This window comes from Myripristis murdjan, chromosome 8, assembly GCF_902150065.1.
Source record: "Myripristis murdjan chromosome 8, fMyrMur1.1, whole genome shotgun sequence".
Lineage (NCBI taxonomy): Eukaryota > Metazoa > Chordata > Actinopteri > Holocentriformes > Holocentridae > Myripristis > Myripristis murdjan.
In genome coordinates, this window is record NC_043987.1 from 6798780 (window position 1) to 6824133 (window position 25354).

The window sequence follows — 25354 nt, forward strand, 5'->3', positions numbered from 1 at the left end:
GATGGACAAGTTGGTCAGGGTGACTGACAGGGAGGCTATCAGGGCGTTTGATTGGCTACCTTGCTGGCTGACAAACCACCTGTCATCATGAGTTGGGTGGCCAACAGAACCAGTTGATGAGACTGCCTCATTTTCTCCTTCAGCTGTTGTCTGACTGACTGTTTGATTCACTTGCTAGCTGTTGACCTGCAGGGCGGCTGTTGTTGATAAACTGAGTATCCAGTTGACCATCTTCAGAACAAATATCTGTTGTGGGTGGCTAGCTCACAGGACTGGATGGACTGATTTTTAAATGTTATGGTAAAATAAAGAGAAAATAAAGGAAAAAAAAAACAGGCATGATGTGTAAAGAGGAAGAAACAGAGATTAACAAATAACCTGGAGGGAAAGAGAATGGGAAAAAGATGCAAAATAAGTCGATATTCTTTCAACCGGCAGTAAATTAAACGCTGCTTGAAAAATCACCTGGTTCAACTGTTATCAAACCATTGAATGGGCATTATCAGTCATTATCACTCCGCAGGTATGGGTTAGTAGGTCCCTACTCCACTTAACCAATCAAATATTAGCTTTAGCTGCTTTTGCCAGCTTAGTTTTGTACTTGGTTAAGGTTAGAAAAAGGTCACAGTTAAGGCTTAGGAAAGGGTTTTAAATTAGAAACTTCACAGAACGCTTGATAACATCAATAGTGCCCATTCAGTTGTGTAGTAACAGTCAAATTGGGTGGAAAAATACACTTCTAGGTGGCTCAGGGAGAATGCTTTTCAGTCTTCGATGCACAAAGAAAAACATGAGGGAAAAAAAACTAAGAGAGCCATGGAATCATCAGACTCAGAGTATTAGGCATGTTATAATTTTAATTATACAACTAGATGACTAAAGGTCAACAGTGCACCAGCACAAGAATGTAGCCACAGACCCCAGCAAAGTTTGTGATAATGCAGAATGGAGGAAGTTTTATTGGTGGGCTTAATCATCATTGTGCAGAATCATTTGGCACTAGAAATAACATAATATATATGTATATTTTTTAATTTATATGTTTGTACTATACCTTTAACTAAAATGCATTAAAAGCATTTCATTTAATCATCCGTTTCATGAATGTAGAGCACAACACAAATGCAGCATCATGCCACTCCAGACGTAAGGATCCCACTGATAAAATGAAGCAGCTAGAATAAGAAATCCATGATGCAAAGCAGATTTTTTTTCATTGTTAAAAATAAAGCTGACCCACATTGTCTTACAGCGAGGTTATAGCGAGGCTCTCCTTTCACAACAGGCTGCTAGGATTTCTGGGCTGTTTCCAAACCCCAGAGCCCTTCTCTTTTTTTTCTGACGCGAACAGACAGGATGAGCTCTTTGTGTATTTTCTTTTGATTGAAGAAGAGGGGAAAGCTGAGAGGGTTATAGACAAAGAGGGATCACAGTACAAAAAGTGCCACAGTCGGGAATTAGACTCTGGCCCACACAGGGGGGGGGATTCATCCACGCTGGAAACTTTTATTTAAAGCGAGCTGCAACGGTGAGAGCTCTGAAACATTTTTAAACCTCCAGTGAGTCAGCTTTACTCTGTGGAACAACTATTTTATCTTCAATCTTTGAGGTAATATTAGAAGAAAAAAAAAAAGTGTGCTTCCACTGGCTGGGATTGTACTCTGCCAGAAACTGTTAGCTTATTGAACACTCTCAGGAAGGGTTTCAGTGGCGTGGTTTTAAATTTACACTTTTAAACAGACAGTTATGACGCACAGGTTTGAGAGTCAGCGGCACTTTGAACTTTGCTGCAGTGTTTTGCTCCATCTCTGCTCTTTTTGCGCTGTCAAAATAAAAGGCGGGTACCACGGTGAGAGGGATGATTTAAATAAGTACTCATTTGCAGGATAGAGCTGGTGCAGTGATGCCAAAGCTCTCTTGTTGATAGGAACAAACACTTTGAAACATGGTTTAAAGGAGGATGCACACACGCACACACACACAGCACAGACATGGACACTTAATTAAGGCATAGTGCACTAACAGTAGATTACATCCACTCATGCTGGCCGAGGGCCATTTCTAGCTCAAACTCTGCTGCTACCCTCCACTTTTACTAGGTACCATTCCCCCAGAATGAGATATCTATCTATGTGTGTGAGTGTCAGTGTGTGTGTGTGTGTGTGTATGTGTGTGTGTGTGTGTGTGTGTGTGTGTGTGTCTGTCTCCATGAAGTCAAGTGTGGTTATGGCCAGGTCTGTGTGCTTTTGCATCCATTTCTGCGCTTGTGCATTAACCTCTTCAACACTGCCACTCCCATCAGCATGTTCATCAGTTCTGTACAGCCAAGCTCTGTTCATATCCACACAACTTCATTTTTTTTTTAAATTCTAGTGGAGATCTCAAGGTTTCCAAAGATTCCAAATATGTCCTGCTGAATTACAGGGAAACATGTCAAAATATTTTCTATTTGATATGATGCTGTAGTCATAAAGTATTAAGTGTGATGAGACTTCAGTGAACCAGCTTCAGAATATGTGTGTGACATTGTCATACAATATGGGAAAACAATGTGAATGGAATTTAATGGGACGTCAGGGCTCAAGGGGTTCATTTACATGCATGCATATATAAATTTTTATTCTTAAACTTATGTCTTAGTGTGTGTGTGTGTGTGTGGTCTCTGTCAGGTGTGTGATTTCTGGTCTCTGCAGTCAAGGATGAGGTTGCAGGAGGTCACCAGCTCAGTAGGCTACTTAAGAGGGCAACCGGGGAAAAAGAGAGAGAGAGAAAAAAAAAAAGCAACAGCCAGTCAGAGACATTCGTCAGCCCTGCAGGCATCATCCCACTCTTTCAGCTCCCTTTAAACTCCCGTCTCTCTGTACTCTATTTACTCTTTGTCTTCTCTCTTTTCATTCTTCCTCGCTGTATATATTTGTTCCATTATGTTTCACTGTTTCCCTGATTTCGCTTTCTCCTCAATTACTTCTCCCTCCACCTTTCCCGTGCCTTTTCCCCCCTAACGTTTTTAATCTTTTCTTTTCTTTGTCCTGGTTTCTTGAAGATTGGAAGCAATTACTGCTGTATAGAACTCTTCAGGCCCAGTGCCCCCTTGTCTCTCTGTCTCTCATTAAATCCTCACCTGGCCTTGTCAGTACTGCTATCATTCACTCTATGTTCCCCCCACCTACAATTTCTTTGCCATTTATCTGTTTACCACCTATAAATCTGTTTTTCTTCTCTCTCTCTCTCTCTCTCTCTCTCTCTCTCTCTCTCTCTCTCTCTCTCTCTCTGCCATCCTATAGCTGTCTAAATTATTCTATAGTGAGTGACAGTTACAGACTATAGGAATGATGAGCTACCTGGAGAGAGGGAGAAAGAGAGAGTCTACGAGAAAAAAAACACAATGAGAGACAGATACATACACTGTAGTCTGATGTAAGGATAGGGGGTTGAGAGGAAAATAGAGGGAGGTAGAGGAAAGGATAGAGCAGATATAGAGAGGGTGTGTGAGTTGAAGGCAACAGGTAAAGGAGATGAAAAAAAATATAGGTGGGATTTGGGTGAACATGCCATACGTTTGCCTCTTCATGTTTTATTTAGTTGTACGAAAGGGGAATGGGGGAAAGGATAGAAAGAAGAGGTGAGGAGGAAGGAGACAACTCACTAAAACCCCAAAGTGTGTAAGAATTGCCGGTCCAGTTACAACTGCACACCAGGTTGAGTTTAATGTCACTGTGAATGCATGAACAATAGCTATTGTTCGCTAAAATACTTGGTTAAGGTTCGGTTAAGGACTTGGTTAAGGTTAAGAAACGTTAGCTAGGAAAGGTTCGCTAACATCAGCAAACACGTTAAAAAACAAGCAAGCTGGGTGTCCTGAGTCCTGACAAATATCTGTAAAACTCTAAAATGTCAGTTTTCAACAGTCGCTGCCAAACTGTCCCGCTTTTTCGCTGCCCAAAGACAGTGTGTCACAGACAGCCATTTAGCCGACAGCCTGCGCTTGTTCACCCTGACAAATACATTGTGTTTTATTTTAAAAAGGTATCTCACAACCAATATACTGTAGATACGTTATATTACACCAATGCAACCACTGTGTTTTTGTTTACTAGTGTTATTCTATGTTTTGGTGGATTTTAGGGGGCGTTTTTGGTCCGCTGAGGCGCTGTCCGTGGTGCTGAAAGGTGTGCAGTGTAGGTGAGCTAAGTGCTGAAATAACTGCCCCCCATCCTGATGAAAACGGCTCTGTAACTGGAGTGTAAGTGCTACATGAACATGCAGTGCACTTAAGGGGCGCAGCTTGGGGGTTTGAACATTTGGTCACCGTCGGGTTTATTACACGCTTCGCCTCGACACCGGGCTGAAGGACGAGAGGGTGCGGCAGTATTCTTTTGCACTGTTTTGGGCTATGGCTTCCCTACTCAGCATGCAACAGGAAACTCTGTCATCAAACTCCACGGAACATCAGCACTTGCCTTTTGATGGAAAGAAATTGGAGTCAAATTACATCTTGAGTGAGGAGGATAAAATTTGGATATGAGAGCGCTATGCATGAGAAAGAGGGGGGAAATAACAGGCGAGAGAGAGAACGAGACAGCAAAAGATGTGCGCTATTAGACCGCAGCGGGACGGAAAGACAGTGACATGATGAAAGGCAGATCTCCCATCCAATCTGTACTCTCTGCCCTCCATCTCTCCCCCTGGACTCATCCTTTATTTCCCCCTTTCTGCCCCTCCATTCATCTCATTCTTCGCTCTCGCTCACCGTCTTGCTTTTCATCTCCCTCCCTCCCATCTCCCTCTGTCTATCTGTAGGTAGTAGCCAGGGCTCTGTGTATCTTTTAATAAGCTGATCCTCATTATGCGGGATTTACATAACAGCAAGTTCGCCTGAAATTGTCATTGGTGCTTTCTAGTATGGAAAATATGTCACCCGTTTGATGTCACACCCAGAGAAAAAAGAGAGAAAGAGAGAGAGGGAGAGAGAGAATGTATGTGTGTGAGAAAGAGAGAAATAAAGAGAGGAAGAGACTTTTGAGAGCAGGTGATTTGTAGCGCATCTCACAGCGGAAAGTAATGGGATTGTGTGTATGCATGAGTGTGTAATTGCGTGAGTGTGCGTGAATGCATGTTTGTGTGAATTGTGTATGCTTGTGTGTGTGTGTGTGTGTGTGTGAGTGAGTGAGTGTATCCTTGACATAACTGCTGCTGCACTGTGCCAAAGAATTTCAACTGAATTTTAGGCTGAGAGTGTTGGACGGGGTACAAAACAGAGCAGGGCTGTGCTGGGGATACTTGCAGGGAAAAAAAAAAAAAAAAAAAAAAAAGAAAAGAGAAAAGAAAGAAAAACAAAGCCGGTGTGACTCAAACGCACAAAGAGGTAGGGCAAGGACTGATAGTGTGTGAGAGGAGGAGAAAAAAAAAAGAAGATGAAGCAGGGAGAGTGGAAAAGAGAAGATGAAAGAGGAGGTGGGGACCGGGAAATGAAACAAAAGCTCTTTAGCTTCTTTGTTTAAAAAAAAAAATAAAAGAAGAAGAAAAGTTTAAAGATGAATATTCAAGCGGAATATAATGTTGAATGCTTAAAAATAGAATGAAATATTGAGCAGCACACGCACACACACACGCACACACACACACACACACACACACACGCACACACACACACACACACACACGTTCTCATGCATATCTTTGCTAATGCACAACGAGGCCAAAAGACACCTCTCCTTTTCTTCTTCTACAAAATCTAGTTCAACATCAAATCTGAGATTATCCAAAATTCATTACATTTTGCTTCACACTCTCGACTTTCTCTTTTGTCCCTTGTCTATTTTGCTGGGAAATCTCCAGCGGCCTTGAGTGCATTCTCTCTGAATATTATCCTCCCTCACTTCCATCTCTCCCTCCTTCTCCCTCTCTCTCTATCTTCCTTACCAAGACTAATGTGTCACTTTGGCTTTGGATGTCTGTCCTTTTTTCCCCCCTCCAACCTGTCTCCACTCCATTCCTGTCTCTATCTTTCCCTCCCTCATTCTATCCCTCTGTCCGTTCCTGTTCCAGTTGCTACCCCCATGTTTCTTAATCCCCCTCCCTTTCCTGCAATTGTTCCTCTCTTCTTTCCCTCCCATTCTCCTCTCTGTCAAGCCCTTTCTCTCCTCCTCCCTCCTTTCCTGCCTCCCTCCTCTCCCATTCTCTCTTCCTCCCTCACTCCATCCCTGTCCTCTCTCTCCCCACCCCCCCTTCTCCTCCCCCTCTTAATCAGCCCCGATCGACTGCAGCAGCACACATGTTCCAGACAGGCTCACACAAAGACCAAGAGGTGCAGAGGTAGTAGCGCAATAATTGCACACACATGCGCCCAGCGCTCTCACAGCTGCGCACACACATGCAAAGCAAAGACATGCGCACATATGCACGCCTGCAATCATACATGCAAGTCAAGTGCGCCCATTTAGACACACATAAACACACAGAATCAAGGGCACAAACGCACACAAACAAACACGTGCGCACCCACACACTGCGACCTGCATCTCAGTCAGCACCACTGCACTCATCTGTTGAACCGACGAGGTTTTTGGGGGAAGGAGAGGAGCGCAGGAGACAAAAAAAAGGACAGAAATAGAGAGGGGGGAGAGAGAGTGAGAGATGAAAAGATGGACAGAGCCAGAAAAGAAATGAGGGAGGATAAAAGCATGCTAATGGGAGGGAAAGGGAAGGGGGGGGAGGATGCAGGGGAGGCAGCCAAGGCAAACAGAAAAGGTTGGATAGACAGGAGGTAAAAGGAGATGCACAGATAAATAAAGAACAGAGGACAGGAAGGGAGGAACAGCGGGAGTGAAAAGGAGAAGCAGCCAAAGGGAGAGATTTTGGAGGGGAGGGAGATGGGATTAAAAAAAACAAAAAAAAAAAACAATAACAACATCAAAGAAATAAATAAATAAAAATGCGGGACAAAGCTGAGAGAGGAGGGTGTCAATGACACATGGAGAAAGAAACAGAGAGAGAGAGAGTGAAGGGGAGAGTCAGCAAATGAGAGGTACGCTCATTCGCTCACAAAAGAGCGAATGAGTGTGAGGCGGGGGGAGTGAGTGAGAGAAAGGGGGAGGAGTGAGGCGGAGAGGGAGGAGTGACGGAGAGAGTGTGTGTGAGGCATTGTCGTCCAGTCCTGCTAGAGAAGAGCAGCGCAGCAGCAGCAGCAGCAGCAGAGGACGGGACACAGACGCACTGAGCAGAGCAAGGCGACGAGCAAACAAGGGAATACACACTGATGAAGAAGCAACAACAAAGGGGGAGGATGGAATAAAAACAAAAAATATTCTATTGCTTCTGCTTCTCCTGTCTTGTTTGGAGCATCCCACAAGCAGATCAACAGTGAAAACACATACATATGATATATATCTAAAACTCCTATACATATATATCAAATTATGCCTGTTTTCATAGAAGCTGCAGCCGGACATGGACTGTGTTGACAGAAAAGAGAACCCATTGCATAGCAAATTGGAAGTTCTGCTTTAATACAGTGTTTGCTAAACATTGTAGCAAATTATTGCTTTGAGATTTTTTTTCTTCCTTTTTTTTTTTGCTCAGTGGCAAAAAAAAAACAACAACAAAAAAAAATATTGATGCAAATTTTGAAAACTGGCTCTATATTTGAACAACAACAAAAGAGCTTCTGCTGCAGTCCTGTTAAGGAGGCTTCTTGTGAAAACAGGATATTTTTTTGATCTGTCCTCTTCTGCCCTGTTCGCGTTGTCGCATCTCCACCTGTCTCTCCAGCCCCCTGAAAGGGCTTGGAGAGCGTCTCTCCGCCGAGGCTTGTAGAAGTGTGTCTGCTGAAGGTCCAGAGGACGTTCCACAGGCTTTCGCTGATCTTTCCTCAGCGGCGACAAAAGCCACCGCTGAGAGAAAGGCAGAGAGGAGAGAGTGAGGTAAGTTGAGGGAGGAAAGAAAGAAAGAGAGAAAGAAAGAAAGAAGGAAGGAGAAGAGGGAGAACTACCAAAGCAAAGAGAGGACATTTCAGTCACACTGTGAGCAAAGAGAATCAAGAAGCCCAAAAGCAAAACCAAGGGGAAGAAACAAAAGCAACAAAGAGACAAGTCGTGATCCATTAAGTGGGACACTCCAATCCGATCAAGTAATTCCAGCATGTTTATCTCTTTGACAGCTGCTCTTGAGTGGATGCAGCAACGCTAAAAGACTCCTCTCCCCTTTATACTGAGCTAAAAGATTCAACATCACATCAGCCCTTCCCTCTCTTTCCCTCTCTCTCTCTCTCTCTCACACACACACACACACTCTCTCTCTCTCCCCCTCTGCTCCTCTCTCCTGATTCTTAGCACTTGTAGGACAACTCCCGTGGCTTTAGACGTCAGCAGTGTGCGATACACTACGCCCTGCTGGTGGCCCGGGTCTGTCAGAGACCCCGGAACCCGGAGACAGAGGGAGGGTTGGAGTGGAGTGAGCAGCGAGCACAGAGAGCCAAGCAACAGGAGCCTGCACACACACACACACACACACACCGAGCGCAGCAAAGCTATTGTACTGCCCTCTCTGCCTGTCGCTTTAAACCTATTAGCTCCAGACTGACATTGATGGAGCGCTGTCACCAGTGGATTTCAGCCGAGTGTGTCTGTGAGAGTGTGTGCGCATGAGAGACACACCGCCTCAGGTGCAAGGAGGACGTTTCCAGTGTGGACTGTAGTCATCAAGGGATTTCATTCAGCTTGATGCGAGCCTGAGATACAGTTTTAGATAGTATTTAACAGCTGTTGTTACCCATCAGGGCTTTTGCTGGAAATAAGGGAGAAAAAATGTCCTGCACAGTCTTTTTTTAATAACTGAATACTTGTTAAGACTACTTGCAAGGACATCAAGGACTTGAGCTACACATCTTTGGGGAGAGGCAGTGATTACCGAGGTGGACTAAGGTTGTCAGAAAAGATGCCCACCACAAAAATAAAAAAGCTTCATTTTCACAGCGAAGTGGAGAGCAGGAGGATGGCCGAGGCGAGTTAAGCGGGAGGGGAAAAAAGTGGAGGAGACGGACACCGTTCTCACTTTACAGAATACCACCAGAGGATTACACCAAACTCCTGTCACTTTTAAAAAAAAAGTTTTCCTGGATATCAGAACTGATTGTATTCCAATATTCGACGGGAGAGTTGGTGTCCGCTCGGGGAGAGGAGTTGCTCTCCTGAGTGAAAAAGCTTCTCTTGTTTGAAGTCCATGATGATCTGTTTGTGTGTTTGAGAGGAATCTGCCTGCCCTCTCTGCGCCAGCGCTGTCAGGAACCCAAAATCTTCACTTTCAAGGATTATACATCCACTCAGCAGGGGAGCTCATTGCAGGAAATGCCAGAGGCGAGTTCATTCGTAGGTAACACGCCCTCCTAGGCTGGATTCCCTCCAAGCCACTGGATTTGTTTTTGTCTACAACCGCCTCTGCCGTCTGCTGACGTCATATGGCTTTGTAGAAGGTGACATTTCTTGAATTCTGAATTTGAATATTTATATTTGCTTTGAGATACACGCATAAATACATACAGACATTGCCAGGGATGTGTCTGTGCATGTGAGCACTTGCTCACCAGGGACTCATTCACTCCAGTTAGGGGCATGTTGAGATGGGAGATTGATTTGTTTCACTCACTTGTTCCTCTGCCCCTTGACAGCAATTTACTCCTGCGTGTTTCTCAGAGAGCTTCCTGTAACCATGCGCTCTAATAACTCTCACAATGGTAATTGAATGCTCTTTATTTTTCTTCCAGGCTCTTCCCTTTCATGAATATAGGCTTATCTGAAAGCCCATTTCATCAAGACTCATCAAGATCCTCGCTCTCTGGAATCCCCATTGTGTGAAATACCTTAAGGGAACAGATTTTCTGCGAACATATTTTTTAGGCCTGGAGCAGAGGGCAGTTTTGGTTTACATTTCATGTTTCTTCCTCAAATAAAGACCTTTATTTTGGGCTTTATTATTAATTATTAGACTTTATTTACCATTAACAAATACAGACAGCTCAAGATATTGGAGCAGAACAGTCACTATCATAATATAAATCCAAGATGGCCACCTCCGTGCACCCTCTCTTGGCGAGCTTCTCCCTGGCCATTCTGCTGGGTTTGACCTCTCTGGGTGGACACAACTCTCCACCATCAGGACGCGCATTGGCCCAGGTCTCCAGCAGCAATACCAACCAGACAACAGCGCCCTCTGTCCCCCCGGAGGCTGCGCTCGCGACACCCACACCAGACATGGAGGACCAAACGGTGCCATCCATTGGCAGCCGTTGCTGGGGTTACTATGATGTCATGGGTCAGTGGGACCCACCCTTCAACTGCAACGCAGGCATCTACATGTTCTGCTGCGGGTCCTGCTTCTACCGCTTCTGCTGCCAGTTCAAAGTTCACAGTCTGGACCAGACGTCCTGCTCCAACTACGACACACCTGTTTGGGCCAATACCGGGAAACCAGCGGCACCCGTCACTGAGGTCCACGAGGAGCCAGACCGGGACCGGACCCACATGATTGTGTATATTATCTGTGGAGTGGTGGCCATCATGGTGCTGGTTGGAATTTTCACCAAGTTGGGGCTGGAGAAGAGTCAGGGAGGACAGACTGACATGACCAACTCCAGGTAGGACAGGAGGGGAGGGACGCTTTGATTGGCGGATGGATGGATGGATGGATGGATGGATGTGGGAGCAGGGGAGGGGAACACAGTTGATGAGTGGGTTATGAATGGAAAGATGGCTGGCACAAAATAGATGAAGAAGAAGATGATGACGCTGTGGTCAGTGAACATGATTATACTGGTCTTGATGGATTTATATTTTACAAGGATAGATGCAGGGATGGATGATGATTTTTTTTAAGGTGAGGCAAAAGAGATTAAGTACAAATTCGATAATAAATCAACCAGCTCATTTCATAAATAATAGTAAGAAGCTCATTTAAAGTCCAACTGAAATAAACTTTTTTTTTCTTGCTGAACTGTAGACTGCCTAGTAAAAATTGCACTTTCCTCTTTTAGTTTCAAGTCAACTAGGGTGTGCTGGGCTATATAACATATTTAATTTCTCTACTGATCTACTGTAATACAGAGCAAGTAAATAAAAATCGGAGACCAAAATCTGAATTTGATCTGGTCTATACTTCTGAGGTAGAACAATGTATGTGTGCTTGTGTACGTGTGTATTCATACATGCAAATGCACTGGTGTGAGTCCATGTAAATGCCTGTGTGAATGTGTGTGCATGTATTTGTGCATATCTACATGTGTAAGGGGGTCACCAGCCGGGTAATGAATCAAGCGGCTCAATCATGCTGAGGTGATAATGGGTGTGAAGTCTGTCTGCAACCATGAGGGAGCAATGGACGGAGTGATAGAGTGATAGAAAGAGAAAGATACAGAGAGAGAGAGAGAGAGAGAGAGAGAGAGAGAGAGAGCCCGGGGAATGGGTGGAGGTCAGTGAGTGTTGGATGAGCACAGGGGTGACAGGAGGTTTCAAAGGACTGGTATCAGATGATAAGGAGGGATTTTGGGCATACTATTTTTACAGCTGCATGATATTTTATTTTAGGCTGGTGTTGTTTCTATATGGGTTCAGCCATCTCACATTGATAGGCCAAGCTGTGACTAATAACTATGACTGTGACAGTGTTCGGCCTCCAGTGAACAGTGAGACAGGGAGAGGGTGGTTTTTGGAGGGGTGGACTATTGAGCGGATCTGACTGGAGTACAGCCAACGGCTAATTCTAGTTCAGGGAATAGGGTTGTGTGTTTGTGTGTGTCAGGGGAGAGGAAGACAGAGGGAGTGTGTGTGAGAGTGCTGGATGCGACTGGCCAGCCTATCGGGTGTTAAGAGTTAGACCATTGGGGCTCCTTTAAAATCCTGTCATTACCGGATCTCCTCTCAACCTTCAGGGGGGAGGATGAGGAAAAGGAGAGGATGATAGTGGACAGCAACACACATTAATGCTGGGGCACAATGTTGCACCAAGCCAACCATAACACATGGAAAACAGGCAGTTTGGGGCACATTTCAATCCTTTAATCAAATTATTCAACATTTCTGAATTTAAACAGGCTTTATGACGTGTCTTTACCAGACACAGGTCATATTGTCAAAATCATTTTCCTAAAGTTTGCCAAAGTTGACCTCTGAATTCCTTAGGTGAGCTATGAAAAGTATGATGGTACTTGTTTTTTTTTTTTATTATTATTATTATTATTATTTTTTTTTTAACAAGGTTCATTGTGGGAAATATTGAAATCATCAGAAAAACAAGCAAAACAGAACTGGCCCCAGTTGTGATGTCACCACTAGGCCTCATTAAAAATCAAGCAATCATGTATAAGGTTCAGTTTGCTCCAGCTCACCCATGCTTTCACAGGCTCTGTGGGGCAGCAGCCATCAGCAATGGCAGGGAGGGCAGGGCTACCAATACTACCAGCCAATCAGCAGCCAGTGATTAATAAATAATGAATAACTTGTCTCCAAAACAGCTTGTTAATTTCGAGGTGCACAAATATCCCTGGAAGTTACCTAACCCTCTACTGTACACATTTTGAATTTTTAATGGGAAATAATATTCTTGCATTTTTTAAAATCTGGTTTGGGACCCCTGATAAAGTATCAGTGATAAAAACCTGAAACCCCCAAGCACCCCAAATTATTTTTTAGCACAAGGCAATGTTTCCAAAAACAGGGAGGAAAATGATAGGTTTCCAAATCTTTTATTTAATTAAAACGTAGAAACTAAAGAGCCCTGTGAGGGGCAGGCCATGGAAACATTTTTAAAAGAAATTTGTATGATTTACATGCTTTACATTTTTTTGTGCTCTCATTTAACTATGAGCTCTCAAATTTATAAAACTGCACCCATGTTTTCATTGCATTGTACCCTTGCCTAGAGAAAACATGCCCCTGATTTAATGGATAAGCAGCATCTGTGTCGTTGGGGTTATTTGATTAAGGTGTATTTTGACATGGGGATGCATTATGGAGACATATTGAGAGCCCTCGCCTCTCATGGTATTATAGTGAGCACGGGGATCCAGAGGGTTCATGAACTCTACCGGCATCAATACACTGGTTTGGATCAAGTCACTGAATTTAATGTAAGCCAACTGCAAGGCAACAGCAGACTGCATGACTACAGATGGGTGTACACTGAGTTTATATGAGAACATCTGATCTTTGAGTGTAGGAATTATTATTGTTAAAAATCATATTAAATAATATAATTTATGATGAATTTGGGGGCAAATTGGACGCAAATGCAACAGCAAGGCTCCAGTCTATGGCTGTGTGGGCTCGAGAGCACACATTAGGCAAAACATGAGCATGATTTCATTCACTTGAGAGCTAAAGAAAGGAAATTGACTGCTTGAAATAAATAAATTGGCTGCATAAATTAGGATTTCTTGACCTTGATTGGGTATTTTGTGGGCACGATTTAGTGCATTGTGTGCTGTGGCCTCTCCTCAGCTCTGTAAGAAACAATGATGTTTTCCATTTCTAAACTTTCTCAGAACATCTCTTATTTGTGCTGTCCAGTTCACTGCCCTCAATAATTAAAGGGATTGTATAGGCTCTTTTCTTCCATAGAACAGTATTGTGTCCATTTTATGTGAATACACACTGAAAAAAAAAAAAAAAACATTGATCAGTGCTATCGTTACATAAAATGACCCTGTTCTGCATTGAGCATGATATTGCAATGAAAAGCAGCTCAGAGCACAACGCTGCCCTGAGTCAATGAGTAAAAATGACCTTTTACTAACATATAACAAAGCACAAACGAATAAAAATGTATCCATTATCTGGGAATCTGGGTTCAAGCCCCAAGTTGGTAATTGTCCATCCTGCTGAAGTGTCCTTGAGCCAGACATTGAATCCCTACCTGCTCAAATGCTCACTCTGACCTCTTTAGAGGGAAGCTTAGTGAAAAGAGATTTTCCCTATGGGGATAAATGTGGTATCATATTATTACAGGCATTCCTCTTTGAAACCAAGGGCAACCACTACCTGCAATGTTTCCATGCTGAATTCCAACAAAACAAACATGCTATCTCAGGGTAAACAAGATAAAATGAATCCACAAAAATAAAATAAATAAAGCAATGAGTAATATGAAGCAGATGAAATACTGAAGGAGGGATAGTTTTAGAACTTTTGTCAAAGACATTAAAGCACAAAAGAGAGCACAGAGGCTGTTTGTAACTGCAACAGTTTCTGTCTCGCTCACAATCTCATTTACATTCCCAATTTGTCTGTCCCTGCCTTCCTCTTCCACTGTAACCATCTCTTCTACCGCTGATTTCCATATTTATATATTTTCATTCTGTGATACTCTAGCTCTTTTAGCTTGCGATTAGTTGGCTCAGAAGAAAATATACATATCATGAGTGCTTCTCTGAAAAGTTGAACTTTTCTCAACTTTAGAAAGCGCTCTGCTCCACTTAAAAATGCACTAGGCGCCCTTGTGAAGTGTCTGCTTTCCATCTGCCATGCACCCGCTTAATGAAAAAGGCCTAAAGTTCAAGAAAAGCAGAATAGTGTAGATGTGACCTTTCCTGTCATTGGATAGAGACCGACACCATGATCAGGCAGCGGGCTGCTGTTTCCCAAATGAGAAAAATAGAGGGAAAGAGACCGAGAGACAGACATGGAGAGGAAGGGAGGGAGGCGAATGATAATGTGAGAGAGATAGAGAGATAGGCAGGAAGAGAGAGAGAGAGGGGTGGAAGAGGGTTAAGCTGGGGAAAGAAAGTGAATCATGAGACGCTGCTGAGCTGTATTTTTCTGCCCACTTGCCTATCGTGGTTTATCACTTCATGCAGTGAGAGTGAGAGAGAGAGAGAGAGAGAGAGAAAAACAAACAGAGAGCGTGAGAGGAGATAGAGACAATCATACCAGCACTAACCACTGTATCGATGCGACTGAGCCCAATGATAAAGGAGCCTGGGAGAGTCCACTGGAGCATGCGGGCGGGAGGGAGGGAGGGAGGGGTAGAAACGGGCATAGAGGGAGAGGGAGGCAGCTACGAGTGGTTGGCTGAGCTGCTGTAATTCTGCCAATTTGCCATTCAGAGCTATGGATGACTGGCTAGCTTGGTGGCCAGGGTGCATTGATAATGACTCTCTCTGAGCAAGTCTTTGAAAAGTTAGTAAAAGGACATTTGCTCTCAGGCACGCTTGGTTTGAAAAATGCCTATACATCGCAACTGTCATGTGAACTTGTGGTTATACTTTTCCTGTTATTAAAATTGATGTGGGACTGGTATTGTTTAAATTTTAGAATAGAATAGAATAGAACAGAATATGTACTTGTAATTATCCATCTCTAAGGAAAATACCCACTTTTCACATTAGCTCCTAATGACATGGTGGGATGCCAGATTGAGCTGGTAAACCCAAATGTGTAAGCAAGGGAGTGAGGGGGACATTGTCAGAGGGAAGTAAGGACAATTTTAGGTACTTGTAAATCAGATAGACGTGTCCTCTGTTCAGGAGACGCTGGAAGTACCGGAAGACTCTGCAGGATCTGAGCCCATCTCCTTGGCAGAGGTCATTGAGATGGCAAGGAAGCTCTGTGCAGTGGCAAGGTGCCAGAGGTGAATGAGACCCATGCCTGAAATGCTGAAGGCTTTGGATATTGTTGTGGTGTTGTGGATGACACGGCCCATCAATACTGTGTGGATTTCAGGAGCAATGCTTTTGGACTGGCTGATGGGGCGGTGCCCTGAAACTTTAAAAGGAGAGACTGGAGGGCGTGTAACTATCTGGGTATGACACTGCTAATTTTTCCTGGGAAAGCGTATACCTAACTTGCTGGAAAAGTATATTCTGGGTGATGTTTGTCAGGCTTTGTCCTGATTAATCGAATGGTGAATTAGCTTCTTGCCCTTTCATACATAACTTAGAGTGACAGAAATGTTTGTATTTTAGGTATTAAGCCAGAATTGCTCCGGACACAAACAAGGTGCACCTTGTCCTCTGTTCTGTTTGTTTTTCTGACCTGGATATCAATACATCAAGATATATAGCTAAGGTCTGGAGAGTGGGTGACAGTAGGGTGGCATGAACAATATTTTTGGACGATATGGTCCTTTTAGCATCATTAGATGTGCAATGTCTAATGTGTACTACAATGGATTGCAGCTGAGTGTGATGCAGTAACAGGTAATGTCCAGACAGAGATTTTGTATCCGTCAAAAATGAAATGAGGCAGTGTGTTCTTTATGGGACTGATACATTGATGGATAACAGTAGTTGGGGGGCTGTCCATCATTTCACAGATGGTTCATCCACATTTTGATGTAGGTCAAAAGTTGAAACCATGAAAACTTTTTTTTTTTTTTTTTTTGGACTGTGGGACACGTAATGTGCACTAGATCATCAGTGTGCCGATGTGTTTGTTACACTGGATTCCATGCCTTTTTTTTTCCGTGTTCTAATTGCACACAAAACAGGTTGTACACATTCATCCACGTCATGTGTTTTATCTCAAAATCTGAGACTATGGTTCTCACCCACAAAAAGTTGTCCCATTCAGGTGGTGAGAAAGCACAAGTAGAGGATGTCTTGGGATGTTATTCATCAGTGAGGGTAAAGTGGATAGTGAGGTGCAGTGTCTGCAGTAATCTAGGTCCTCTATTGTACACGGTGCTGAAGAAAGAGCTGGGTCACAAAGAAAAGGCCTTGGATTTATCAGTCAGTCTGGGCTGCTGTGCTTGCCCTTTTGTCACCACCAGCCCGTCCCTGATAAGCAGCAAGACTATGGATGTATGGACAGATAGATAATGAGTGACATCTGTCTAGCCACATTGGTTTTGTTGTAGAGACCAGAATATTGATTGGTTGCCAGCCACATTTAATGCTAGGGAAGCTGTGATCGGATCATCATATGCACACTACAAGACTGGAAACATACACCCTGACAACACTACCTTCTAATTCAACCTGTGTGATGTGGTTAAGGCAGCGGCCACTGAAATCAAAATGCATTGCCTTTGAAACCTAAAAAATAACATTGAATGTGTTGTCTCTGTCTATTTATAAAAGAAGGTGGCGGGCTTTTATCATTTCTGTGGCTTTCTAAAGCTGCTGTCACACTTTATATTTCATATTAAGCACATATAATCCTATAGTGTTTCTGGTCTTTTAACAACTAATATGAGATGGGATGCACTAATGGTCCTAGATGGTTCTCCATATATCAAGTTAACATCGAACTGAACAAAGAACGCCCTACTCCACCTAGTAAAGGTATTAGGTCAGAGGATAACAGGAAAACTGCAGCTTTAATGGGAGAGCAGCAGCTTCCAAACCACTTCTTTGATGACAACAAGCCTATACATTTGACTTTGGGGATGGTTCGTCTCTACTAGAGTATGTGACTTGAACAGGATCAGCTATACACTGACCAAAGAGAAGAGCCACCATTCTGCAGAGGTATGCCATCCCTTGTGGCTTAAAGCTGTGTGGAAGTGGATTCATTTTCTAGCTGGACAGTGATTGTAAACGTGCACTGAAGCTATGCCAGGCCTATTTGAATTTCAAGGAAAAGCAAGGAGAGCTGACTTTTATAGCGTTTCCTCACAGTCGCCAGACTTCCACCACAGAACCACTGAACATTTTCAGGTACATTTGAAAAGGCCAAACATACTGCAATATCACAAGGCTCTCACTGAGATGCGTTAAATGGGCGCAGGAATAATGTGGATTTCTAAATTCTGCAACGACTGGTGGAACTGATTCCAGACGGAGTGCAAGCTGTGATTAAGGCAAATGGTAGACATGTACAGAGAATTTTGAACTTCAGTAAATGTGATCAAACCTTTAAAACTTACAACAATGAAAAATGCCTTATTTGAGAAATATCATTTGACTAAATATTTGTATTAGTTTTTTCACAACTGATCAAAAAAACAAACAAAAGGTTTCTTGGAAGTTCAAACTTTTAGACTCCATTGTATATTAGCCAAGGATTAGATTTTAAATATGTGTGCACTGATGAAATTATCTTTCCACCTCAGTCATGAAGGATCCTCCAGAGCTACATCACATCGCTTGTTTCCTTTTTATATCCTTTCTACTGCCTAAAATGTAAACGTAAAATGCAATATGACCAAAAGACACAAATATATTGGGACTAAAATGATAATTATGATGAAAAAGTCTGAGTTATATTCAATCAGTGATTATTACTGGAAGATGAGTTGGCTTGTGAGGAGCAGTGCAGTTTGAGGCTGCTTTAGTTTTTCTGTGGGTAATGGATGAGTTCCTTTGGAATTATTTATCACAGTTATGCATAAGCGTAGCATTTCAAAATTTATTCTTGACCTATATACATTTGACAGTGAGACCCTTCATTTTCACACAGCGGTGATGGGGAAATTGTGTGTGGGTCAGGGTGTATGCAAGTGTGTTTGTGCCCTGTGCGTGCACCCAACAAATAAATCCAGCTCACAGCCGTTAAGGTGATAATGCACTGAAACCCCGGGTCAGGCAATCAAAGCAAGCAGTGGTGCAATGATTTCTGTCACAAAACACACAGATACACACATGTACACACACACACACCCCTCACATTGCAACAGTACTCTGCTCCCCTTGCATCCCTTCTATTGCACTGCAACTCATCTCCCAAGTGACTGTTTGTGTTTTTGTTTTGCTCACAGTCTCTCTAAGACACACTACTGCTGCTGCTGCTGCTGCTGCTGCTGCTGCTGTTTGGAAACTGCCGCAAAGCCAAATTAAAAATGTATCATATCCTTTGATACACTGATTTGGCTACGGGAATTATTAATGTGCCAAAACAAGATTTTTCAATGAATGCAAAGTCAATTCGTGGTGACACTGAATGTAGAGGAGATGCAAAGGGAGCGGAAAGGAGAAGTCAGCATAGCTAACATTTCAACAAGGATCACTGTCAGACCTTTATAGAGTTATATTTGTTGTCATTTTAGCTGCAACCAGCAGCTCTGTAGCTCACTTTGCTGGTGGGTCGGTTGGTCAGTGGGTTGGTCGTTCAGTTGATTGGCTGGTCCACAAAGATATTCCCACCCTTTGGCAGCCACAGGTTTCTCCCTAGGAGGCTGAAATTTGGCATGGAGGTCAAGTGTGTGTGTCTGTGTGTGTGTGTGAAGGTGTGTGTTTATGTTCATGCCAGATGGGTAAAAAATGTCGTGGCAATGGGAGTGGCTAATCACATAAAGGCACATATCTTCCAAATGGATTCACAGACTTACACAAGGTTTTGCGGAAAGGTTGGTTATGAGCCAAATGATAGTTGATTAGCTGCTCATGCCAACTAGCAAAAAGGGGGTGTGGCGGAGGGAGTGGCCCGTAACAAAAAGGTGCAAGGTGCAAGTAATTTATCACTAAGTTGCCCCTAGGAGTAGATTATTAATTAGAATTGTCAGAGGGAAAGTATAAGGGCGTAACAATGCACACAATAGTCCAGTTGCTGCAATTTCACTTAATGATGAGCAAAAAGAAAAGCAAATTTTTCTTTGTCCTGTGCACGAGCTACACTTGCATGATTAAGGACTACAGCACCAATCATATCTCAGTGTATCTTTGCATTCTCCCAGTATCAGACGGTCTTAATCCTGTTCACCAGTTCTGTAGGGCTAACTGCATTCATTTGAAGGTGAAATTGTCAATTAACACCTTTGATGCTCAAGGGATATTGGAATCAGTCAAGCCTTTACGCTTCTCTGCTCTGTAACAGCAAATATGCTCTTGCCATTACCACAGTGAAGCTTCTCTTCTTCTCTCCAAGCCGTTCACAGCAAAATGTGAATGATCAACAAGGTGGCCTCCATGGGAAGAGACCTCAGATGATAGAGATCAGCTGTCAACAACAGCATACCTCTATAAACCCGTAATTTTAAGCACAATTCTGCCGCATGTTGACTTACTAGATTGGATAACTTTTGCTTATTTTACTGAAAAGAAAACTGTGTTAAGTAGCATTTGGCCTGTACAGAGCCCATTATATAAAATCAAATTGCTTACCTGTGCCTTGTCAATACTCAACTTTCCTGCCCCCCAACAATTAAGCATTGTTTAAAAAAAAAAAAAAAGCTTATTAACCTACCAAGAAATGCACCATCAGGCTGTAATAATTGGTACCATCAACCGTGATAAACTTAATTTGTCCAGCATCATTTAAAACACAGCTACTAGTACATTAAAGGCTTCACAAAACAATATAACAATAAATAACAGCCAACAGCATAAACAATGAAAATGCTTGACTTGAATTAATAACAGCATTAGCAGGGTAAGCACTGAACAGGCACAGCAAGAGTATCATAGGTAAAAACAAATTATATCTCACACTGTTTTGTCAACTTAAACTCTGCAGGGCATTGCAAACCACTGGAACCATATTTATATCTTGCGTCTTTTTCATTATGTTCGCTGGTTGTCGCCAAATATACAGCATGAATCATTGTGGTGGCACTGAGTCAGTCGAAACATGCTTTTAATGTCACCCAACCAGCACTGAAACGCGATTTCAACATTGATTCAGACAAATGACACTGATACTCCAACCCCCAACCATTTGTAACTTTCAAATAAAGCCACTTGAATAGTGCTGCATTTCTGCACATTTCATATTTTCTTTGACAGTGCCAAGCAACAGATGCAGGACAGGAGTTGAGGTAAAACCCAAAAAACCAAAAGGAAGTTTCACTAGACAAGTTTCTAACTCCAGTTCAGGTGAAAGATGGGTTTCAAAGAGTCCACAAGGAATGGTTGCAAGGAACATTCGTCTTTTTTATCTCATTGTAACTGCGTCTAAAGCCATTTTCTCTCCTTCTTCCATCAACCCCAGGCCATAATCGCCCCCCAGTTTGTCCGCTGTCTCACTGCATCCTGCACCTCTGGCATCATCCATCAGCAGGGCGTTTTGGGAGCAGGGAAGTAAAAAGGAAGAAATAGCCAGTTGGCGAACAAGAGAAGGTTCTCAATCAATTCAGTTCGTAGGCTACAGATATTTCAAGGCTTCTCAGTCAGTTGCCTGTGATCTATTTCTTTGTTTCCACCCTAAAAGTGGAATCCTACACTGGCGCTATAAAGCTAAGACAGTATTACAGACACGCAGTATAGCTCTTAGGCCCTTTAGCTCGCCGACAGAAATAGCTAGTCAATGTAAATAACACCAGCAGCAGCACTATGAACGAACCTGATCCAAAAACAAAATTGTTATTGATTTTTTTGCAAATGCACCATGACTGTCAACACCTCTGGGAAAGAAACTACCCCCACCCCAAACTACCTCCCAAAAGTTATTAAAAAACAAGGGGTTGGAGGCTGGTTGTGGAGAGCTGGAGGACTGATGAGCTACATGCAAAAAAAAAAAAAAAAAAAAAAAAAAAGAAAAAAAAATCAAATGCACTATGTGATGCTGAGCCTGCTGATAGAGTTGTAATATAATGCAAGCTTGGATCTGCCGGTGTGAGTTGGGACCAAAAAGCAGACACAAAATCTCAGAAGCAGGAGGTGACTGGTGTTTATTGACAAACTGTAGGGGCGGCTGAATGCCAAACAGCAGCAGAGACTAAACAGGAACTCGAGACAGCAGGAATAACATGCTTAAAACTAGAACAGACTACAAATACTACAGCAAAACTCAAACTCGACTTGACTAGAACCCCGTAAACCCGGATTAAAGGTAGCCAGAAAACTGTGGAAAAGATTATGCCATATCCCGGTGAAAGTGATCTGAATCTGTGAAACAAAGGTTAAATGTTGGGTTAAGGAGAGTGATCCCGTTATCCCTGATGATTGTTGCGAATAAAAGACAAAGTTTCAGAAAATATTCCGTCAGTCTTTTTAAAGTTATCTGGCTAACGTGGTAATCCCGCTTTGAGAAACACGCCTCAGGCTTGGCAGTGCGCTGAACACTAAGCACATTCAACACGCTGAGGGAGTCAAAGCAGAGGAGCTTCACTTAAGAGCTCTCTGGCTGATGAACTGAGGGGAGACAGCTGTGGAGGTGAGCGGTGGGTCAGCAGGTGACGAGCAGATGGGAATCAGTCGTGTCAGAGGCAGGAACCAGCAGAAGCACACCGCCTTAATAAATGTCAGAATTACCAAAGATTGTCTATGTGAAAGATGGCACACTACAAGCTTCGCCAATGGTTTGAAATGGTATAGACTTCCTATTTGTTAAGTGGGCGTGGCCATGTCTCCCTCCCATCCCCCTACCTTTTCCATGTCAAAATAATAAAAAACTAGACAGGGTACCAATTTAATGTCTGCCCCATATTTTCCTGTGTGTTTTGATCTTCTAGCTTAAAGACCCTGCTTGATTTGATGTATTTCCAGTTGAAACAAGATGTTTGGACACAGTGCAGGGAGGGATCATCCACCCGTGCAAACCAACAGGATATCAGTTTATTTGAAGGGCTAGGTAGATGACACAGGATGTTTAAAGATTTGTGAAGGTTTCATTGGTTGAAATTTAAATTTACACCCACAAGTGCAGGATGATGTTGCCATTTAAGAGACTCTGATTTAAAGAAAGTAGAATTCATTTCATGGGGGCTTTAAAATCTGATATCAACCCAGTACAAGTTCATATTAGTAATATTATTCTTTTTTCTAACCCCCAAAAACAGTTACATAAAAATAATGATAGTATTATTAAGCAAAACAGAAAAGCAAGTTCTTTTTCGGTTTTGCTATGAATTCATGGTTTCATGTTAAAGTCCCTTTAAATTTCTGTTTATCCAGTTGGAAGGCGAAGTGAGCAGCAGTGCAGTGAAAGTGATTTTGAAAAATGTCTGAAAAATGGCATTTTAGCGTCAGAATGTTTGGAAGACATGTGGCTTGTGAAAAAATAGGTTCAGTATTTACTCTGGTGACTATGGGCTAAAAAAAAATCCATCGTAATCTGTGCTCACGTACACTTCTCCTATTGGAGCGAATCAACTCAGTACAATAACTGGACTCCTGAAGTGGCGGGGCAGTGGCGAAACCCAAGTGACACAGAAACAGGAAATGACTCTAAATGAACTGTCTCTTTTCTGAACTGTCTCTAATATTACATTATCACGACTGGGCGAGTGATCATTTGTCCAGGATAACAAAGGTTTCACTGCACTAGACCACTGAGCTATTTTAGTGCCCAAAAGACAGGCTACAACCTTCAGCTGAAGAGAAATAATAAAATAGTGAAAACAGCTGCTATAATGTTTAGGTGGAATGAACACCTGCAGACTCTTGAGCACAGTTATGCAGCAAATTCTTCTCTTATGTTAGGCATATTTGATTTCATAAATCTGTGTATGTGCAAGTACATACATAGATTTTGGGGATTTGCTCAATCCACATACACAACATATAACACAACAAACAGTTCTGAGCAGACAGAGCCAGGGAGGAGGTGGGCTAATGCAAAAAAAAACAAAAAAAAACTGTCAATTAAATTCTAAATCGAAAGGCTTTGAATTTTGGGAGTGAGATGTCGATTGGTTAACTCTGAAAAGTGCACCAATCAGAGGACCAATCAGCCTCCAGCGCCTGAAGAGTTTCCCCATAATGCCAACCCTGTGTTATGTGACAGCAAGTATCCTGACATAGAAATACAGGCATTAATGCATTAATAAGCTTAATCCGTGATCTCATTAGCAACTGGTTATGTTTAATATAATTATGGCGATTATGTTGCCAGAGCCAGCTTAAGTGCCTCTTGTTTTTTGTATTGGTAACCCTAGTGGGAGTGTTAACCACTTTATATTTAAACCTAAAAATATTTATTTCCAGATAGAAGCGCATGCACGCACACACACACACACACACACACGCACAAACACACACCATTTCATTTGGACTTTAACAGCATTGCACCTCTTATCATAATAATATTCCACTGAAGAGCCGTGTGTTCAAGGACACAGGCAATTGAATGACCCACCGGGGATTTAAACAACCACTTCCATCAGCCATTCTGTTTCTTTACTGTATTGTTTTCCATCAACAGCGCTTTCTATTTCCTTTATTGTTCAGCTGCAGCGGTGCTTTCCATCAGAGTCTGTGACAGGTGTTTGGAGCCAGGAGATAAACACACGCACGGCGTTCAGTTTTATAAATGGCTGGAAATGGTTAGTTAGTTTTTAGTATGTGTGTGTGATCAGACATTGGCAGGCCTATCTTTTAATGCAATCCCATCACAATCATCTGCTTATGGAGGCAAACTAATCTTGTAGCCTAAATGGTTAACATTAAAGGTTTTCAGCGTAGGGAGACTTGTTATGCATTTTGCTGTCAAAGCCGTCGACATCCAGGAAAATTCTCCCATTAGTATAGCAAATGTAAAAAAGAATGCAAAAACGGATCAGACAAATGTGCCACAGTGCCTGTGCGTCACAAAGAGACTTGTCAATTTAAAATGTGTCTTCACATTGCCGCCTTCACCTGTTGTCAGAGCTGCTGCTATTCTCACCTCAAATTAATGAGAGTCTGACTGTTTATTAGAAAAACAGCCAGGCTCTCTTGCCTCGTTAAGCTAACTTTTCTCCCCGAAATAAACTCTTTGATGCTGAACGGAAAAAAATAGACTGTGCCCCTCCCACCATGCACCGTCTACCACAAATCAACAAGGACTTATTGTTTATGCCTTTTATTAGCCTCTGTGCACATTTAAGAGAGGTTGAAGGGGGATGAAGAACAGAGGGATGGAGTGAGAGGGAGAATAAAATACAGCAAGAGAAAGAGGAGAGGAAATAAGGTATAGTCTTGTTGCGTACCTAACCAGGTTATCACATTATTGTGGGTTAAACATTACATTAGAAGGCACAAAGTGGTTTAAATAGCTAAATACTAAGAGCACCAGTATCAATATTTTTGGAGCGTTAAGGTGCTGGTGGCGAAAAACTAGAAGAATTTACTGTTTACTGTTTGAATATTCTATTCTTCACAGTGTGGAGAAGACTCTGAAACAACATTTAAGTCATCGTGTCAGCCTTAAACTCTCCTCTGAAACCCATTTTGATGAAGATCCTGTTAAAGGAAAAGAGATCTCTCACAAGTATTCTCTGAATCTTCTCAGGTTCTTGCACACTGTTTCCATACAGCCTTATGCATGGATGCACCTGTTTGAAATCCTTAATAAATAAAAGTGATAAAATAATAAAAGTAAAAATAAAAATAAAAGTGAGGAAAAATGTGTTGATTTTAAGCTTGAGACAAACTATAGTAGTGCTGAGTGAATATCAACAGCGCCCAAATCATACCAGCTCTCCTTCCTGTTCATGAGAACATGAGAAGTAACTGTGTATGTGTGCATGTGTGTGTGTGTGTGTGTGATTCACTGTCATTTTCCAACAGAGT

At 42.5% G+C, this 25354-nt stretch overlaps 1 protein-coding gene across 1 annotated transcript in view; it reads left to right on the forward strand.

Annotated features, from left to right (window-relative positions):
• The first annotated feature begins 10058 nt into the window (after positions 1-10058).
• LOC115364097 (protein shisa-8) overlaps positions 10059-25354 on the forward strand; it is a 123952-nt gene continuing 108656 nt past the window's right edge. Inside the window, exon 1 of the mRNA XM_030058521.1 lies at positions 10059-10630. Within this exon, the coding sequence (XP_029914381.1) occupies positions 10059-10630 (572 nt within the window). The remainder of the gene's footprint in view (positions 10631-25354) is intronic.